Source organism: Syngnathus floridae, chromosome 13, assembly GCF_059516105.1.
Source record: "Syngnathus floridae isolate MCC-2025c chromosome 13, RoL_Sflo_1.0, whole genome shotgun sequence".
Classification (NCBI taxonomy): Eukaryota; Metazoa; Chordata; class Actinopteri; order Syngnathiformes; family Syngnathidae; genus Syngnathus; species Syngnathus floridae.
Window position 1 is genome coordinate 9,471,637 of NC_142425.1, and position 19,499 is coordinate 9,491,135.

Here is a 19,499-nt window from a genome sequence, read left to right on the forward strand (position 1 = left end):
AAATATATACTCTGCCATAATATTAGGTACACATGCATATTCCAATGTCAGCCAGTAGAAGAGCTCTATCTACTCGCGTAAGGATTTATAACATCATAACTGAGGGATTTTTTATTTTTATTAAAGAATATTTTCTTTTGGAATGGATTAATTGCATTTCAATCAATTTCAATAGGGGGTAATGATTTGTAAATGAACTCAACTGTATTTATGTCACACATTAACAATAATTAGAGTAAATTATAAGCATCATGGAAGAAATTAAACTTGTTTGTCAAGGTACCATTTTGGTGAGTTGTGTGAAAGGCACACAGGAATCAATGTTGTACTTCTGTGTCAATTTGGCATCATACACAGTGGAAGGGGCTTGACACTGCCTGAGGTTATACTTATTTTTTAATACAGTGGCCAGAATTTTTGTGCTTTTGCGCAACATGATCTTTGAAAAAGAAACCCAAGGTTTTCGAGCCAATTTTTTTTGTCATTTATTTTTTACACGACTGTTGTTTGTGTCCCGCATGGAATAAATCAGTCTTTTTCTCCAACTCCTTGCTGACTTCCTTGCTAACTAACTTCAGCAAGGCAATGTTTTTTTTTATTTTCAGTGTGGACCAAGGTTACAATAGCTTTGAATTTTTCATTCAGTCATTTAGTTTTGACTTTTGTTTTTTTAATTTAGTTAATTCAATATATATGGTTAATTGGGGTCGTGCTGCATTGATTGCCTCTTGTAAATTCAAATTCACTGACTGTACTGAATTAAATGAGGCACCACGGCACGCAGCGAACAAAAGACAAAGTGCCTTACTTGCAGGGAATATCAATTTAAGCGACTGCATAAAAACAAGAAATTAGATGAAGCTTGATCCAGGATGCTGGATGCTTGTGATAGCACCTCCAGCTGACACTGCTTGGTTAAAACTTAGCAAAGTCTTACAAATCACTCTGTGCTGCAGTGTTGACAAAGTAGGTGAGCGGAGCACAACAAAGACTTGGATGCTGTATTATTTATTTCTCTTCTTGCTTTTGTTGAGGGAAGAGTTTCCCCCACCCCTCTCATTCTCTCTCTCAAGAAAAAGAAGCTGAATAAGCAGAAGTGATGCACCAGATGTTAAATAACTCAAAAGTTTTTTTTTTTATACCACACTCAATTTACAATGTCCCTTTGTGTCCTCTATGGAGGAATACTTTTAGAGGCCCCTTCCTTTCAAACTTTAACTTTGAATCCAGTCACACTAAAACAACACTAGCTGCAATGTCCCTCTAATAATAGAATTGCACGTTTTTCCTTTATAGAAAGCGAGCTCTTTAGATAAAAGCGCACGTTTTGGATTATTACGAATCGCGTTTTGAGAGCGACACGGGTAGTTTGTCCTAGTAAGGTTGCCGTATTAATTCCGCCGCAGAGCTACTTCCGTGTACGTTTTGGTTAGCGCTTCGCTAAATAATTCTTCTTAAATTAGAACAGCTCGTGCCGCAGCCTCGACTCAATATGTGTCATTACTAATATACCGAAATCATTAATTGAATCTTCGTATTCGGATGAACTCGTGTCGGTGCACGGTAAAGCTTTGCAGCATAGCTTAGCATAGCTTGCTAGCTACCAACAAGGAAAGCGATCAAGTGATCAAGTGCTGATCGTATGGCGATGTGTGCAGTCATAGTGAAAGAAGAGTACGAAGAGGAGCTGTGCCGATTAAAAGAGAACGATGGACAGCGTCTACTGTCAGACGCTGTTTTCAAGACGCCCCGTGTTGTGTCGCACAGAGCAGGTTGGTTGCTTGCTTTCGCTTCTTTTTTTTTTGTAAACATGTAAAACCCGGGTACCACGTTTGTTTGTGTGTGAATAAGGGCCAGATCAACAAATAAATAATAAAATCCCGCTATGACATCATATTGATGTACATATAAAAATAAGATAATCGGCACTATGTGTTATTGTCGGTGCTGTCGCTTGTGTTACAATGACGCCTCAATTATTTATCATGCAACTCTTTTAAATATTGGACTGCTATACACATTGCAAAAACATGCATCAGCAATAATGCACAATAATATAAAATTTGTTTGTACAATTAATTGTAAAATGACAATAAAGGGTCTTCTATTCTAAAGTCACTGTCTTTTTCTTTCTTGTCTTGCAGACGTCACTAAAAATGTTCTTCCTGAGCAGCATGACCCTAAGTGCCCCTCCATTAAAAAGGAAGTAGCAGTGCCCCCCCATATTAAAGAGGAAGAAGATCCTGGGCACCACTGCGGGTTATCACGTTCATGCAGCCGACCAGATTGTGACATATCGTCACACTCTTCTGACAGTGACGATGAGCACTCGAAAGGTGATGTGACATGTCACATTGACAACAAACACTGGAAATGTTCCAAGTGTGAGAACACTATGGCGCTAATGATGTCTACCGTGACATATGGCGGTGTACCTTTTTGCTTGATGGTAAAAGATTCACTGACAAGGGACATTTCCCTGGGCAATTTGTGGTAAAAAGATTTTGTGTAAAGTGGTTACAAAAAGGTATCTGCCAAGAAGACATCTTCTGCACTCAAAAAGATACGGTGCTGGGACTTTAATTCACACCGAACGGGAAAGTAACAGTACAGATGCAGTGTCTGGTGATATAAAAAATAGATAAGCACAGTTAGGTGTATATTAAAAGTGATGAACAAAAGAGAATAAGGTTTTTTTGCTACTACAATATTTTATGGATGGAACAGTACTCTCTAAATCATTTCTGTGCCTTTTGTTTGTGTTTCCAGGTTTCGGGCATCCGTCCAATTACATCGGAACTACAACCGGCACTGGATGTAGAAATAAAGTAAGTAATCGGGTTTAGAAAAAAAAGGCATATTTTCCGAACAGTGATTTTTTTTTTTTTTTAGATTTTCCAGAAATAAATATCACTGGGTAATTTAGAACACAAATGTTGAAATATGGAAATATGTTGAAGAGGCAGACCACTAATCAATTCATGGAGAATTTTTTTTCGTGGTAATTATATCTTAATCGATTTTTTATTACAGGACAGAACTGAACGTTCAATTACAATTCCTGAAGGTAGTGACAATGGATTGGATTCATCCACCTCCACTAAAGAAGAATTATCCGTGTGTGACTTAGTAAGTGGTTAACAGAAGTTTGCATCCAGTACTTTTCCTAAAGTAATAGCGTGGGTATAAATTAACTGTGATATTTATAAATGAGTAAATAGTTATACTTTTTTCAGAACACTGACGAGCCAGTTTGTCTTTCTCGGGAAATGCCGGATGACAAACAGCAACATCAAGAGGAAACAGAATCGTTTTCCGAGCAGCAGAGTTCTCTGGAAACGTTAGATGAAGACCAACATGAGGCACCAGATTCATTTTCTTACACCGAGGAAGCTTTCGTGTGTCAAATGGTAATTATAGATTTCGTTACATAGACAGGGATAATGAAAGCACCATCTAAAGTGCTTCTGATGAACTCCAAATGAAGTTCAGATGTTCTAGGAAACTCCTGACAGGTTTTTTTTTTTCTTACAGCATAAGCAACGATCCGGAGAGAGCTTCCACAGCAGAGAGCTTCCGCAACATCAGAGGGATCTCATTGTTGAGAGGTACCAGTCGGGAGAAGGCTACAAGCGGATTTCCAAGGCATTGAATATATCTTGGAGCACAGTGAAGAGCGTCATCGTTAAGTGGAGAAAAAACGGCACCACAGTCCCGTTACCACGGACCGGACGGCCCTCTAAAATCGACGAAAAGACGAGACGGGAACTGGTCAGGGAGGCCGTCAAGAGGCCGACGGCAACGTTGAAGGAGCTGCAGCAATTTCTAGCCAGTACTGGCTGTTCGGTACACGTGACAACAATCTCCCGGCTTCTTCATATGTCTGGACTATGGGGTAGGGTGGCTAGATAAGGCGGAGAAGCCAGCAAATTGTGAGAAATGTTTTGTTTTGGCGTTGGTTCTTAAGTCTTTTTGTAAAGTAATATATCCATGTTGAATAATATTGTGAATAAATCACTTTTGTTACACCAAGTTAAGTGTGGATTGTGTGTTTGTTGCTACTCTGAACATTTAAGCCCCATTTTATGATTTTGGTTTTGCATGCATAGGAAAACATTATTAGTGTTTGCGAGTGTGTAACGACAACAAAGTCCACTGGTTAACACGCACACACACCACTCGAAACATTTCCTTGCCATAATGTCCCGAAAAGAATTTGCTCCATCCAATAAAAATGTTATTCCCAAAGGTGGCTGACTAAGATGGAAATACAAGAACACATACACACACACACAAATGGGGACCCAAGGAGAGGGATTAAAACGGAGTGCTCACCCAAGGCTTGATGAAACTCACCCGACACCGGGGTCATGGGAGTGGGTGGCAGGCTGTTGATGTTGAGCGCCCCCATCTGGTGGATCTGCGTGGCAGGGAAGGCGGCCACGCTCGGCGTCAGGTAACCGCCGTGGCTCGCTGCCATGATGGCTGCCTGCTGCTGCATGAGCTAAACAAGAGGGACACGGAGGACCGGGTGGGGGGGTGAGGGTGCCCAGGTGAGAGGAGGACAGATGGTAATGGGCAAAATATCGTACGCGGGGACGGGCGGGTGGGAGGGAAGAAGGAATGTGTGTGTTGAGGTTGATGGATGGAGAGTGGAGGGGAAATAGAAAGTGGAGCAGAGTAGAAGAAAAGGAAGCGGGAAGAAAAGAGAAGAAGCCTGTCAGCCTATGTTTAGTGCATCTGTCTGGGCTGGCAGCAGGAAGCCTGTCACCAGCTGCTTTCGCTCTCATACAAATCAAGACGTTGACATGTGCACATTATCTGTGCGCTCAGGGAACAGGCAAAGTTTGTACAGGAGTTGCAATGTGCTCGCTCTCCTTGCAAACTTCACCACAACATTAAGTCACGATTCCTCGCTCGCCTGAATTACATTTTTGGGATTTTTGTATTTATTGATGATGTGACTGCTAACAAAATGGTTTCGCTCTGACCTGAATTCAACTGAACACATTAAAAACAAAAGTTAAAAATAAGCAATTCAAAACATGCTGGGCAGCAGTGCATGAATACAAATAAACAGCGAGGACAACATTTTGATGGAAGCCGCGTCGTTTTCATGCTAAGCAGAAATGCAGAGTGAGTGAAGGTCTATTGATTTTCATCCGCGAGCGAGGGGAATGTTGTCCGGCGGCTGGAAATTGACTGCAGTTTTTGTGACATCTACTAAATTACTAACATGCTCCGGATTGTGAGTTGCTAGTTATGCCTGCTTAAAAATACACTCTTATTGATCGGCGTCTGGATTCGGGGACATCTCAAGAGAGCTGGAAAAACTGCTCGGTGAAAATAGAGGGAAACAAAATTGGGGTGTGGAAAATAACAGTACATTTTGGGCAACACGTGACAGTCAGTGAAATTTGCATGGTGGGCCCTGCGATGGGGAAAAAAAAAAAAGCCAATTATTTTCTCTCAGTGCTGCTGTCAGGTAACGTGAAAGCGACTGTCCCGCTGGCAGAATCCCTGACGCCGGCATCGCATCCATTAGCTGCGTGCCTGCTATCTATTAATGCCTTTTGTCATTTGCATAATTTTATCAAGGTGGCAAAGGGGGATCATCTGTTTCTTTCTCAATAAGATGAATTGAGCCTTTAAAAGCGGGTTACGCTGGAAAAATGGCAGCAAGGGAGAGGGGAGGAAAAAAACAGGAACAAAAGCAAAGGCTTGGAAACAAAGAGGTGCAAAATGTGACTGGCCCCCATCAGACCTTTTTAAAGATGACTGGTACTCCATTATGATGGTCTAATACGCATTAAATGCTGTTAAACTCACAAAGACCATTAAGCTTGTGTAAAATTCACCCAAAAGTATATATGTAACGAAAATGTACCAGATATTTTTTCGACATTGACTTGCTAAAGCAGCATATGTATTTTTTTGGGATACTTTCTGATCTGAGGAACTGTAAGCAGGTGCTAGTAAAAACAAATAAAACAAAAATATATCAATATCTTGGAAAAACAAAATTGGGGATAAAAGTAAATAAGTTACCAAACTTGTACATTTGATTTTATGCGTTCAGCAGCTAACAAGTGCACAGTCGTCACGTCGGTTAAATTCGTTTTGCATTTGTGGACAAAATTTGCACACCCATTAAAAGACTGTGATTTGTTCTGTTAAACTCAAAACGATTAACAAATGTTAACATGTTGGCTAGTTAGTATGCTACGGTAACAGCTAGCTCTGTAGCTAACGCCGCTGTTAGCGCAACTATTTATACTGGGGGAGCTGATTAAATCAACAATTCATAATTTATTGTTGTGCTGCCGTTTAAAAGCAATCAACACTTTCTCATGGGTGATGACAAGAATAATAATTTTGTTGTTTGAACGGCAACAGATGGATACACAGGTTAATTGTACCTTATGTTATCTCGCTGAAAAAGGATTTAATTGTTCTGTCTTTTTATATCGCTGGTTTAGATAAACAAATGGAGTAACTAGATCATACTTTTCCGACCTGACGTTAAATTGGATTGTTTGTCTCATGCCATCGTGATCGTGGTTGATAATCGTTTCATCCAAAATGCCAATGCTATTTTTCTCTGATGGGTATAAAAAGAAGGGAACAAAAGGAAGGCGAACAAAGTTGTTCGGCTTCCAGCGGCATTCAGTTACTGTCAGGCATCTGCTTTTTTATTTTTTTAATTTTTTATTGCAACCTGATGGCAGCGCTCCTCCCGCAGTGCCAGCAGGCAATCGCCTCTTTATCACATGGCAATTATCTCGCTACAGCGCCGTTCCGTGACTCGCAGCATCATCACACGTGAACCCGGCACGCTGCGACCCGGTCGGCAGCGAATGGCGGGGAAGACAAAGGGAGGTAAAGTGGCTGATAAAGGCTGGGGAAACAAAAGGAGCTTGGGGGTCAGTGAGGTGAACTAAAACACTGGATGGGCCCCATTTGTTAGCGCCGTGCTAGCACGGAAACGGTTTTAATAGCGTTTTCTCATTTCTGCTTTTGTGATGGAATATTTGAGCATTAATTCAATATTATTGATATTTTCAATCCAACTTAAGATCCATATACTATACTGGATAAATGCTAACACACAGCTAATTTAGGTCTCACACACACACGCTTGTGCCGCTGCATCGTCATTGCTCGCACGTGTTTAAAAAAAAAACGACTGCCTCCAACAGGGGGAGATGTTTCCTAATGCCAGTTTACAGTTGCCCCCCCTACCCCCAATCCGCCCACACGCTGTCACTATTAGCAGCCAGTTAAAGCGTCTTCTCTCCTCTCATTTATCTCTCTCAGGCTCTGGCTGAACCACGCTTGCCTTTGAATCGCAAACACACACACAGTCGAAAAAGGCGAGTCATTCTGCAACACCAAATGTGCAGAAAATGCAAAAGTGTGATGAAGCCAAATCATGTTGAGACAACCCAATTACTTAAATAAAAACAAAGTAAACAAAATGTGTTCGTAGGCTGCCAACAAATGCATCCAACTGTTTTTTTTGAGATGCATTAAAGTCAAGCTACCACCTTAACAGTTTTTTTTTTTTGGACAGCAGCTGCTGTGTTATTTCTTCAGTCATTGTCTACCGCATTCTATTCCTTCTTCCCTTCCTTACAAGGAATAAACAAGGAGAACAACTCTTGGGAATTCTTCTTGTTTATTGCAGTAATGTAGCAAATATTGCCAGGACACGGCCTAACAATTATAGCTCAGTACAAACATCGAAAAGAAAACACGATGAATCTTGCTCACCGCCTTTTCCTGCTGGTGTTTTGTAAAAATCACCTTTTTTTTGCAAATGGAATGTCTCCTGTCATAGATTGCCAACGTCGGCGTCCATCACAACATTTCTCATTTTGGTCAGTGTTGCACACCCCTCCTTTTCCATCCCGCGCCGCCTCCTCCTGGTTTGACTAAAATCCAATTTACTGGCTGTCAACTCAACTCTATGATCCCATCCACAGCTGTGGTGGAGAGCTAGCGCTTTACTGTACTCTCTGGTTACAGCTATATACAGCGGTTGTCCCCACCATACGTGGGCGCCGCCGCCTCATTTTGGCCGAAATGTATGGCGAGGGGGATGAACACGTAGTGTGCTTTTGGAGATAAAAAAGGCTTTTCACTGTCAGAGAGTTCTCGTCTTCAGGGAGTAAGTACGCTTTATCGCGGCCGTAAAGACACATCCGTCGTATCACTTCAGCACTTTCGCCCGGCGGCGACGGGGGAATTGCCGTGTGCACGAGCAGTCGCCGCTGCCAAAGGCTAATCATCGCTACGTAGACTCCTACGCTATCTGTAGCTAGCTTTCTTTTCTGCCTTTCGACATTAAGAATTGTGGCCTGAGTGGCTATTGCAGAAAGAGTCTTAAAGGGAATATTGATATAAGAAAATATTTTTTAGGGGGACGCATGCAAATATAGCAATGGGACCCTGTCGCAAACAGCAGAAAAACAAGTATTTTGTTTGGCGCCTCAGTAGTGAGGGCTCCCTCTAGTGGTACAAAAAAGAAAAGCACAATTTGGAATAGGCTAACTGTGATGCCGAATTTAATTGTTGGTGATTTGGGGTTTTGGACAACATTTTATGAGCAGTTTAATCAAGAAAAAATATTGATTTTAGAAAAACTCAAAGTGGAATTCTTTCCATGGAAAAACAGTTGCTGTAGTGCAAAAACAAATTTTAATTGATTGTCAAATAAAATAAAAAATGTTGGTGTTTTATGCTAGTTAAAATTCACTACTATAAATTAAATAAAATTATTCCTCTTATTTGACAGGTGTGATGTTTTAAAAGAAATGCTTTTTGGGAGGATGATGCAACGTGACTGAAACACACTACAGTGTGTAACTTTATGGAGGTGCGGGAAATGGGCCAAAAAAAGAACCCATTACATGTTTATGCAGATCCGGAACTAATAGGTCAGTCCATTTCCCTTAAATGAATAATTCATATTTTTTAATGACCAAAAATTTGACACATGTAAGAGTAGGCTTTACAAACTGGTGCTGGTCCAAATGAGGATCGCTGGCTTATTAAGTAGAAATCTGCAGTCAAATGAATCAAACCAAAACTCAACTTTCTTGCATCACCCTGCCACAGTAAATAAAAGTCATGGCCCGAACTGAGCACCTCCCCTCACCCATTTGCATGTTGTCACATTTCTTAGGGCAAAAAAAAAAAAAAGTGCATTTCATGAATGGCAATGAAGGTTTGAGTTTTACTGGGGAGAAGAACATGGCCTCGCAATTACTCCGGGACGGTCCATTTGAGCTTTTGCGCCATGCCCCCGCGGTGCCGGTATGAAATGAAACGAGGGCGATGGATAGCCCCCTTAAGACCTCATATATCGTTTACATTTCCTTTATAGCCAAACAAGTTGTGTGCTCGCGCCGCTATAAATAAAAACGCATACGTTGATGGTCTTTTTGTGGCACAGATGAGGCCGGGTCGTTAGATGGAGAGCAGCAATTACAGTAAGTAACGCGGTAATGAAAGGCACTACTCATGAAAATGGTAATATACCCATTACAATGTTATAAAAACACATTTGAATGCATTTTAACCTTGCTGAGTCATGTCTGTCATTTGTACGCATAAAAATTGTTGAAACAAAAACATTCCGTTGTGTTTTAGGAGTAAATCACTGCCAGGCATTCTGGTGTGTTCATCTTGTCCACCAGGGGGCAGTGTAATAATTATACAAACAAAAAATGAGGTTCACAACTATTAGAAGAGGAAGTAGCAGGAGTATTAGTTTTTTTTGCAGAGGATAAGGAATATATGCTATCATTAGATTGTCTTTTTATATGTGCTGCTGCACCTTTTGTGTGCAAATAAACATTACGAGCAGTAACGAGTATTGTACGACATTTTGAAAGAGAAAATTCCAGCTTTTTAATACTTTACACTATGAACCAAAACTTTGACTCTCCCGGTGTCACGAGTAGGGATTGTGGGATCACATTGAGAAAGGGACGGCATCAAAGAAGCGTGACTATGCTGTGCGCGAGATGGTTCTGGGTGCCCTCGGGGGGGAATACTACAGAGGGTGAGGGGAGCGTGTCATGAATTGTGCAGGAGAAGAAGAAGCGGATGCAGCGGTTCTGACGCTGGTTTAGCAAGCTTGAGTCACCGAAACAGTTGAAGACTGAAACCGCGTGGAGGTAATTAGAACAGTTTTTAAAAGTTGAGAAAATAATCCACCTCACACTCCAGCACTTTGTTCTAATCCGCTTCATTAAATGATCATTGGCAAAAACGGCCAAGTTTTAAGTTGGGGGTGACATTAGCATTCCTTCCGAGTTGTCTTTCCGGCCGCCCTGATAAATGAAGCCAAGTATTCCTTTTTCCTTTTAGTTGGCGTTTGCACTTCAACATTCCTGAGGGAAATGTCAATGTGTGTAGCTGCTAAACGCTCCGATGTATTCATTCACCAGCCTGACTGATAATGTGCGGCGCGATTTCAGGGATTTGGAGTGGAAAAACTGCTTTTTCTTTTTTTTTACCCCTCTCCCATGTGACCCAACTTGGGAATTTATGAGAAAAAAAAAAAGCTTAAACGTGGACAGCCTCATTTGGAATAAGGCCTCTTCAAGTAATGGACTAAATTAGCCAGCCAATGTCCACACATACACAACGTCTAAATAATTCTCCGTTCACCAACACACACGCCAACTGCTTGATGCCACAATGTGTGCGTCTTTTCCAACTCACCGCATGTGCGTAAGAGCTGTAGGTGCTGAAGGGAAGGGCGATGGCGGGGTTGAAGATGCCAAACTGGCCGACCATCTGCTGCATGCGTCTGATGGTGCGCTCCTTGTCTGTGTCGGCGAACTTGACCACCAGGCTGGAGGAGGCACCCTGGATGGGGGTAGAGGGGTCAAGGTTAAAGGTCAGATTGGTACATGGTCTTTGTCAGCGCCTAATTTTACACCCAAGTAGAATAGAAATAATTTAGCTTCTCGCTGTCTATGTGGACAACACAGAAAGTCACATTTAAAAAAATAACAATAATTATACTATATATATATAATGTATTATTACATACCATGTCTTGTGGATTATACAGAAAGTCACTTATACAGAAAGTCACTTTTTTTTTTATTCTGGCTTGTCCTCCGACTTAAACGCTCATTTTAAAACAATAAATGGAAGCGCTATCAGCAAGCAGCTATTGACCCCCCGCTTAAAAGAAAAAGTGCTGCAATTGCTTTCATTTTGTCCATTTTAATCTTCTCCCCGCGGCTGGCCATGTATTATCCGCACTTTGTTGTCATCGCCATTCGGCAGCGGGAAGATGAGACCCAGCAGGTGCGCTGGGCCACACACCCTTCATTAAGAATCCTCAAATGATTTAGCGCTACAGTTGACCTTTTGTGCGCTCCGCCTCTTCGGTGCACCTCGTCCCAATTGCGGCCAATCGATGCACATAAAAGGCCGAAATATTACTCTGATCTGACGGTGTGCAAAGGTTGGGTGTCACTCACAATAACACCCCCCCACCTCCTGTGAAACTGGTGCAAAGTTGTCAACAGCGTCAATCATAGCGATGAATCGGAGTGATGCTCAGCGGTGGCGCCATTTTTTTTTTTTTTTAAAAAACAAGCTTATTTCTATGGCATAATTGAAAATTCTTTCGTCAATCAGCAACCAGTAGTAACATCACTAATTTCCCACAAAGTCGACACACTAACAAAAATGTTGATGACAACATAACTTCCCAAAAATAAACAAGTTAGGCATTATGACCACTTTCAGCCAACACCAAGGTTAATTTTGACACTCTAATACATTGGCACGCTTTATCTGTTGTGTCTGTCCACCTCTTTAGTGTTTGCGTCATTAACTTTATTGAGGTTTAACAGTGGCGGCCGTCGACAAAGGGCAGCGACGCACAGCAATACGGAGTCCAGTTCTCGTTAGGAAAAAAAAAAGAACATTGCAAGAATATATCGGAAATAAAATTGGGGAACTAGCCACATGCTGCTTCATTTAACATACATATATTTTCTGTCTAATACATTTCCCTTACAAAATAATCAAATACAATTCCGAGGCTGCTATTTAATATTAGATTTTATTATGTCTGGTTTTGCTTAAGGCATGTGAACTTTAAACAAAAATCTCATTATATTTTTAACCTGCCTTGTGTGAGCAGGGGGTGGTAAACAATGTACAATCTATCAATAAAAGGGAATTCTGCCCCTTTAGACTCCATAAAGACATTTAATAGGCGATCAAACGGCACCTTTGATCAGACCGGTAACTTTCACGTAGATTTTATTAATCATACGGGCTAACGGAATATTCCAGAACTTGTATTCAAAACAAGACAATTGCAATACACTGGAATTTTCAATTTGCAATCAAATGACGAAATACTCCGCCCATTAACACCGGAGATTGCACATCATGACCATTTAATATATTATATGTTTTTGACAGATCTTTAGGCCTTGGAAGAAAATAAATTGAATGTAGTATTTCTATATTTCTGACCAATGAAGCTGCCGTCACGCAATTGTTTACAGTTGTATGGAAATTGATGCTCATTAGAGATCTGTGGACATATTGATTCCCGAGAATGCTAAAGAAGCCAGATATATGCACCGAGTGACGCTTATTTACAAACTCCAGATACTGTCCGTTGCGCAAATGCTTTCATGCCTCCCCGGCTCACATATTTTATCCATACCAAAAGTCCGATGGCCCCTGAATGGCACCAATGTATTCATGGCAACTTCCGTGAGCTGGAAAATGAGATCAGTCAGGGAGCCTTTGACCCTTCCTCGTGGCTGCCTGGGAGAGTGAAACACACGCGGCGTGATCTCGAAAGTGTGTGCGCTCATGCATATGTTGCAGCCTTCAGTGCGCTCTCCGCTTTATGTATGCACAAACACACTTCCACAAGTCGTGCCTGCAGGTGCGGACATGGGGAAGCTACCTTCAGCGATCACACTCTCAAAAGCCCACCAAATGTATTTTATTTTATTATATTTTTATTTTATTATAATCTTATTTTATTATTATTTTATTTTATTATTATATTATTTTAATTTTTATTTTACATATCACCAAAGGTTTTATTTGAAAGAGTCCCACCCACCCAGATTGACACTCGTGACCAGATTATTACGCCTACGTTTGTCCACGCTGATGATATTCATCACCGAATTCTTTTTATTTGCAATCAACGCGAGCGTGACCCGTTCAGGGACACAAGTGGGCGGTACCATACGGCCCGCGTATCGACAAACGGTCACGGCCCGCTGACGGTGAGCCCCGTTCGCCGTTAGCCTCGGGATATGAGATGCTGATCATATTTCTATAATCAATTTAGCAGAGCAGGAGGTATAAATCCTGTCCATTCTCTCTCTCTCTCTCTCTCTCGCTCCAATCCCCCCCACCTCCCTCCAGCCCCGTGCTTATAGTCAAATGAATAATTCAGCAGCCAATGTGGCGAAAGGTGGAGTAAACAAGTCTATTGCCTAATATCCCCAGAGGATGCCAAAGAGAGACGAGGCCGGGCCGGAGAGCGAGCGTAGATAGGGAGGCTGGAGCGATGGGGAAGGACAGTATCTACGGAGAATGGACATCAAGAGTCTTTCCCGGCGACCTGCAGTCATTTGCACTTAGATTGACTCGCAGGGTTTCGCTCAAATGGCACAGCTGGCTTTCTAGTGGCTCTCTCCCCGCAACACATTTGGCGACCATTAATAATGGAATCATAAAAGGACAAACATGAGCTCTGTGAAGCGAGGTAGGAAGATAGAGTTCAGTCCCCACCTGCTTCCAACAAACAAAACTGCGGACCAAAGCCTCGCACACTTGAGGCCTTTTGTGGTAATAAGTGAAGCTCCTCTGCCGACCGCTCCAATCTGGGCGACCCTGTCCGTTTTATTTGGACGAGTGGGTCTCGAAGGCACGCGGAAAATCAACTTTCTAAGCAGAGAATATCAAATTCATAGGACAGGCGGCGCGCTTACATAACAAGCCAATGTAATCTATAGACGGTGATTATGCAAGCGGAACACTGCCGAGTGATGACTTTCCCGCAATTCAATTATCACCCTAAACACGTTTATCTTCAAGTTAGATTATAAAGAAATATCATGTTAATTAAAGAGACAAACTGCTGCACGTGGTCATTTCTTTTAAAGCTTATATGCTCCATTTAAATTTGCCACATACCAGGAGGAGGGGAAACAGACGAGCACCATGAATCCCACTCGGGAGACGTCAGACTGTTTATCCCATCCATCCATCCATCCATCCATCCATCCATCCATCCATCCATCCATCCATCCATCCATCCATCCATCCATCCATCCATCCATCCATCCATCCATCCATCCATCCATCCATCCATCCATCCATCCATCCATCCATCCATCCATCCATCCATCCATCCATCCATCCATCCATCCATCCATCCATCCATCCATCCATCCATCCATCCATCCATCCATCCATCCATCCAGATGGCTCACTGGAATTTTTTTTTTTAATGGTCCCAAATGAAATATTGTACGCATCAAAAGATTTTTTTTTATATAGATGTGACAATTTTCTTTTTTCCAAAATATTTTGATATCACACTAATACAAAAAACGTGACATTTTTTCTATAATATTTACAGTAACTGCTTAGCATATGTTCACCTCCAAGCATACTGAATCATCCATCTTGCCCCGAATACAAATTCCCCATTGATTCAAGTCGTGTGTGTGCATGTGCACATACATGCATGTGTATTCGTGTGACAAACGTGTACTTACTGGCATTGTCTGACTTCCGTGTAGGGCACCAATTGCTGACTGAGCCTCGGTATGTGTGGAGAACTTGACAAAGGCGCAACCTGGAGGAGAGACACACACACCATGAATGTGCAATCAGTCAAGTAAGGTGAAAAGTCGACGGTATGTAAATAAAGGATGCGGAAGTGGATCCGACGTGTCCCAAAAAAAGGATTTTGTGCCTGCCTGCCTGCCTGCCTGCTCAGTGGGTGGGCGTGACAAGCAGGCTGAAGCTGCGGGCAAGAGATTGCACAGATGAAGCAGAAAAGTGTGCTATTTAGCAGTGCACGCCTGTCTGTGCATTTTAAACACAAGCCAGACTCGCAGCCACACTGGCACACAACAATGCGTGGATCGATATTTGTGTGTGGATGGTGCGCAACCCGACAGCTCTCAGCGTGTCCTTCAGGGATAGGATGGGAAAACACACAGGGAGCTTCTTGTTGCCTTTCTACATGTTACTCATCAATTATTCAGTCGCTAAAAGTGAAAAATGGATGATATAGATATGGCAAATGTATGGTATTTGTTTAAAACTAAGAAAATATTGAATGAGACCTCTTGTAGGTAAAAATACTCTAGAAGGATTTGATTCCACGGGGAGACTGAGGGCAGTTGAAAATGGACCGTTGCAGCCAAATGGAGACTGTGGAGCAGTGGTTCTTTATCATGGTTATTTCTTGGTGTAAATCTTGAGCAGGCATGAGACAGGTCAAGAATCCAGAGTTCAAAGCAAACATGGTGAAGCAGCATTTAGCTGTTATGCAAATTTTAGCTTGTCTAGCATTTCATGATGCGTGTTAGCATTAAGCTAGCAGTCTTTAACGGATGTCCCGACACCACACCACAATTAGCGCATCAGTGGAGGAGGAGAACGTGGATCTCCTGTATTTACTTCTCAACGTGGAGATGAGAAATCTTAACCCAGGGGAGAGCGAGGACTTTTAGAAAAACAAACCAAGTCAAGTCGGCAGGGCACGACAGTAAGTAACCGTAGATGGAACATAATCAAAAGAAAGACTAATTGGTAAAGATGACTAAAAAGGGTTATCTGATGAAAAGCAAAGTCAAAATGATTTCCCGCTGTTTGAATGGATGGCGTCGAGTACCTGGATGCAGAGTGCACTGCAGAGCTACACAAAGAGAAATAAAGCTTCCTTGGGCTGGCCCTGTGCACCCTCACAGCGGGGACATCTGAATTGTTTTGACATCCATCTTTTGCTTTCCTCCTCCTCCTCCACCTTGCAAACTGCTGCAGTCACAATGCGCTGGCTTCCAGCCCTTTTAGATATAATTCCACAACAATTTCCATAAGCGCTAGCTAGGGAATAGGCGACACAGACATGAAAAACAACTGGTCCCCTTGCACTTTGCTATATGTCAGAGGAAATTGATGTCTCGAAAAGTTTGGGGCTGCATCGTGCATGACTTAAGGTGAGGAAAAAAAAAAATGCAGGGCCCTTGTTGGTATGTCTTGTGGTGTTCTCACAAACTGTGATAAATAGCAAACGCCATTTTTTTTTAGCGAATCACACAGCACCTCATGCTAAATGTTTGATATCTTTGTCTGCCTTTTCACTCCTTGCTTCATGTTCACACTCTGCATAAAATGAGGACAGGTACGGGATTGAAATCTCGTTTTTGCAATGCAGAAGTTGTTTTTCTCCCGATATGAGATACTACGCGTGTCTATATGCTGAGAGCGACTCAATGATGGCAAAGTCAGCATTTTCAAATGACATGCGCCTGTTCCTGTACCGTATGTGATTACAATTACTGATAAATGTTTCTGTCCTGTTCGGCTATGCAGCGATGGCGTTTTAAATGTCCTACCTGTGAATTTTTTTTTTGTCAATCAATGTGTTTCCCGTCTTTAAAAAAAATGCAAAGAGATATACGAGCATACAAAAGTGATCTAATCGGACTTTTTTTTTTTTCATCAAAGCCCACAGCTGTCTCGCAATCAACTGAGCGTAAAATGAAGTAAAAACGCTAAAGTCACACGCGTTCGCCGTACACTCTTTGGTCCGTGACCTAAAAAGTGCTGACAAGTGCGTCCCGGCGTTTACCTTTGCTGTTGCCGTCAGGACCTCTTAGGACCGTGCACTCCTCGATGACTCCGTAGGGTTCGAATAGGCGGTAGACATCTTCCTCTGTCTGTTGCTTGTTGAGCATCCCCACGAACAACTTCCTGTCTTCTGGAAACAAAACAAACAAAAAAAAAAACACATTTACAACTTTGACCTTAATTATCAAGCTGATGGCAGAAGTGAATGAATTTTTTTAGCCCAGGTCACAGTTTTTTTTTTTTTTTTTTCATGACTGATCATTTTAATTTGACTATGTCCGTTAGCTTTGAAGCTAGTGGGGGCAAAAGAGTCAGCAGCAATAATGATGACCTATGACCTGTTCGAAGGTAAATTCGGCGCAATCCCTCATTTGATATTGGCAGAAATGCATCGTGGGTGTTCCAAACCAATCTATACCGCTTGGTGGAAACATGGTTCCTTGCAACTCCAGTCTCCTACGCAACACTTAGTCCTGCCCCCCCCCCCTCCCCTCCACCCACCACTATTCATCTCCTCTTTCTCGTTCCTCCACGCTGATTCCACATTTTCCACACGCAATCATTCCTTTTTTTTCCCGACTGCCGTCCACTCTTTATCTCTCTCTTACTCTTCAACTAATTGCTGCTGATCCAGTAGTTTTTTGTGTCGCCAGAGAAATATTTCAGTGCGCTGCTCAGCTGAACAATGGCCTCGTCGCTGCCTGGCAGCCGAGACACGGGCGTGAATAATGCTGACTTTTCAATAGGAGACAACTTCTGTTCAACGCAGCAGGGATGTGATCTTTACCTTGACCTGACACACTGTGTTTACTGATGTATTCTAACACGGCAGTCACACCGCCCTCTACTGGCTGGCATAAGAATTGCTGAAAACTATAACTTGCATTTTACACAGAAATGAACAGGCTTGGCTGCAATCAAATAAAGTGGCTACACTTATTTATAAAATTAATAATACATTTGGAAGTTGAACTCTAGCTTGAAACTTTAACTTATGTTATTTTCTAACAGACAAGTTCTCTCATTCGACTCATTTTGGTAGCAACTTAGTTCGGGGTTTATTTTACTGCACCCTCTGCTGGTTGCAACTTGAAATAAATCAAATCCCATGTGATGAACTTCTCATTCCTATCTTCAGCAGCACGACATGTGCTTTTCCTGACCTGAAATAGTGACATTGCGACGGCCAGCTATGGTTTCACAGCACCGGCCCGCACAAATGATGCACCTTTAAAATAATCAAACGTGTCAGAGTGTTATCTAGGGAGGGGGCGTCCCTGGTGCTGGCTGCTTATTGCAAGTGGCAGGATCAGAGGCTACGTATCACCGCGGACGTGATGCAACGTGACATCTGTCAGGATAGATAGGAGAGCATTTATCTGCAAAAAAAAAAAGAAAAAAAAAAAAGAAAAGGGAAGGAAAGCCTTGAACTGGAAAATGAAAGGCCGAGATGGTCCTTCCTTCTTGCTGGAGGGGGAATATAAATTTGGAGGTTAGATGATGTAGAAGGAGGGCCACACAGGCTGTAATATTACCCCTTCAAGAATACGATGGCAGTCTGATAGATCAGCGCAAAACATCTTTTGCAACATCTGAACCTGCGCTGAAATGTACAAAGTCTGCAATTGATGTATAAACAATTGTTTTGTCATCACAACGTGTGCAAGTCAGAAGGAAATAAAGGCGACAACATGATATAGAATATGGCGGAAGCGCTTGTTTAGCTCTTAGGTGAGAACGGGCATTCTGTTTTCTCGCTGCTACCGTTACGTTTGAGGAGAAACGGCGCTAATAAGCCACCTCATTAAAGCTACGGAGTGCGGCGGCAGCGGCGGCGGCCTTACACTGTCAGCTCAGTGGGTTAGCACGCCCGCTTCAAAAGCTATAATGCTAATTTATTTTCCAAACCGGTAAACAACGTATTTCCTCTCTTTGGGGCGTGATGACAAAAAAAAATTCTGCTTCTCATTGACGAAATAAAAGGCTCGTTATTCAAGCGCTAATTTGGCAGGGTGCTGGCACCCCGGGGCGCCCCCAAATCTCGGACGTCTTCGCTCATTGGTTGCTCCCTCCGGTGATCCCTAACATGCTTAGCATCCACTGTCACTGTCTGAACACACACACACACACACACACACTTGTCCCCATCCTCTCATTAATGCAAACACAAGCCAGTTAGATCGCGATATATGTAATAAATTGGATTAAATTCCACTGGCTAAGCACTGTGATCTCTTCGGGTTAATTAATTTCATTCTGTCTGTGTTTTTAATGCTTGAACACATGCTGACACTGTTATTGTGTAGCATCCTGCTTATTGGGGGGACTATAATAGGCTTGTGAAGAGAGAAAGGCGGGTGGGACGGGGGGTTGTTTGGTATTCCGGCCACAAAAGGATGTGATTCCTACTCACTACACTAGCTGGTGTTAATATGCTGGATCCTTCCTCACCTCTTATCTTGAAATGAGGAGAGGGGTGGGGGGCGGACTGGATGCCTTCGCTTCTCCAAGCTTGGGATGCTATCCCATTTAATATATTTATCCATTCCTTATTGTTCCTTTTATCAGCCGAGCTAATATTGGTCATAATTTGCCCTTATCTCCGTCGCTACACT

The 19,499-nt window shown here is 42.3% G+C and overlaps 2 protein-coding genes across 12 annotated transcripts in view; one reads left to right on the plus strand and one right to left on the minus strand.

Annotated features, from left to right (window-relative positions):
* The window catches only part of celf5a (cugbp, Elav-like family member 5a), a 165,454-nt gene that overhangs the window by 13,519 nt on the left and 132,436 nt on the right, over positions 1-19,499 (minus strand). For 8 of the 10 annotated variants that reach the window (XM_088395255.1, XM_088395257.1, XM_088395253.1 and 5 more), the window contains 4 exons: positions 16,886-17,014; positions 14,799-14,878; positions 10,735-10,881; positions 4,336-4,504 (listed from right to left, as the gene is read on the minus strand). In XM_088395255.1, coding sequence (XP_088251381.1) covers positions 4,336-4,504; positions 10,735-10,881; positions 14,799-14,878; positions 16,886-17,014 — 525 coding nt within the window. The remainder of the gene's footprint in view (positions 1-4,335; positions 4,505-10,734; positions 10,882-14,798; positions 14,879-16,885; positions 17,015-19,499) is intronic. The other 2 variants (XM_088395262.1, XM_088395263.1) reach the window with 2 other exon arrangements.
* LOC148388567 (uncharacterized) lies at positions 1,359-4,032 on the plus strand. Of its 2 annotated transcripts, XM_088395269.1 has the most exons (6): positions 1,359-1,772; positions 2,145-2,336; positions 2,770-2,828; positions 3,034-3,129; positions 3,237-3,410; positions 3,535-4,032. In XM_088395269.1, exons 1-6 carry the CDS (start codon positions 1,643-1,645, stop codon positions 3,910-3,912), a joined length of 1,029 nt encoding a protein of 342 aa, XP_088251395.1. In that variant the 5' UTR covers positions 1,359-1,642; the 3' UTR covers positions 3,913-4,032. The 2 variants fall into 2 exon arrangements, with proteins under 2 accessions (XP_088251395.1, XP_088251396.1); XM_088395270.1 differs by lacking the exon at positions 3,034-3,129.

Excerpts from the sequence above, each read along its gene's own strand:
- LOC148388567 (XM_088395269.1), top strand. The coding sequence starts at position 1,643 with ATGGCGATGTGTGCAGTCATAGTGAAAGAAGAGTACGAAGAGGAGCTG. Across the intron at positions 1,773-2,144 it reads TGTTGTGTCGCACAGAGCAG|ACGTCACTAAAAATGTTCTT; the intron begins GTTGGTTGCTTG and ends CTTGTCTTGCAG. Across the intron at positions 3,411-3,534 it reads AAGCTTTCGTGTGTCAAATG|CATAAGCAACGATCCGGAGA; the intron begins GTAATTATAGAT and ends TTTTTCTTACAG.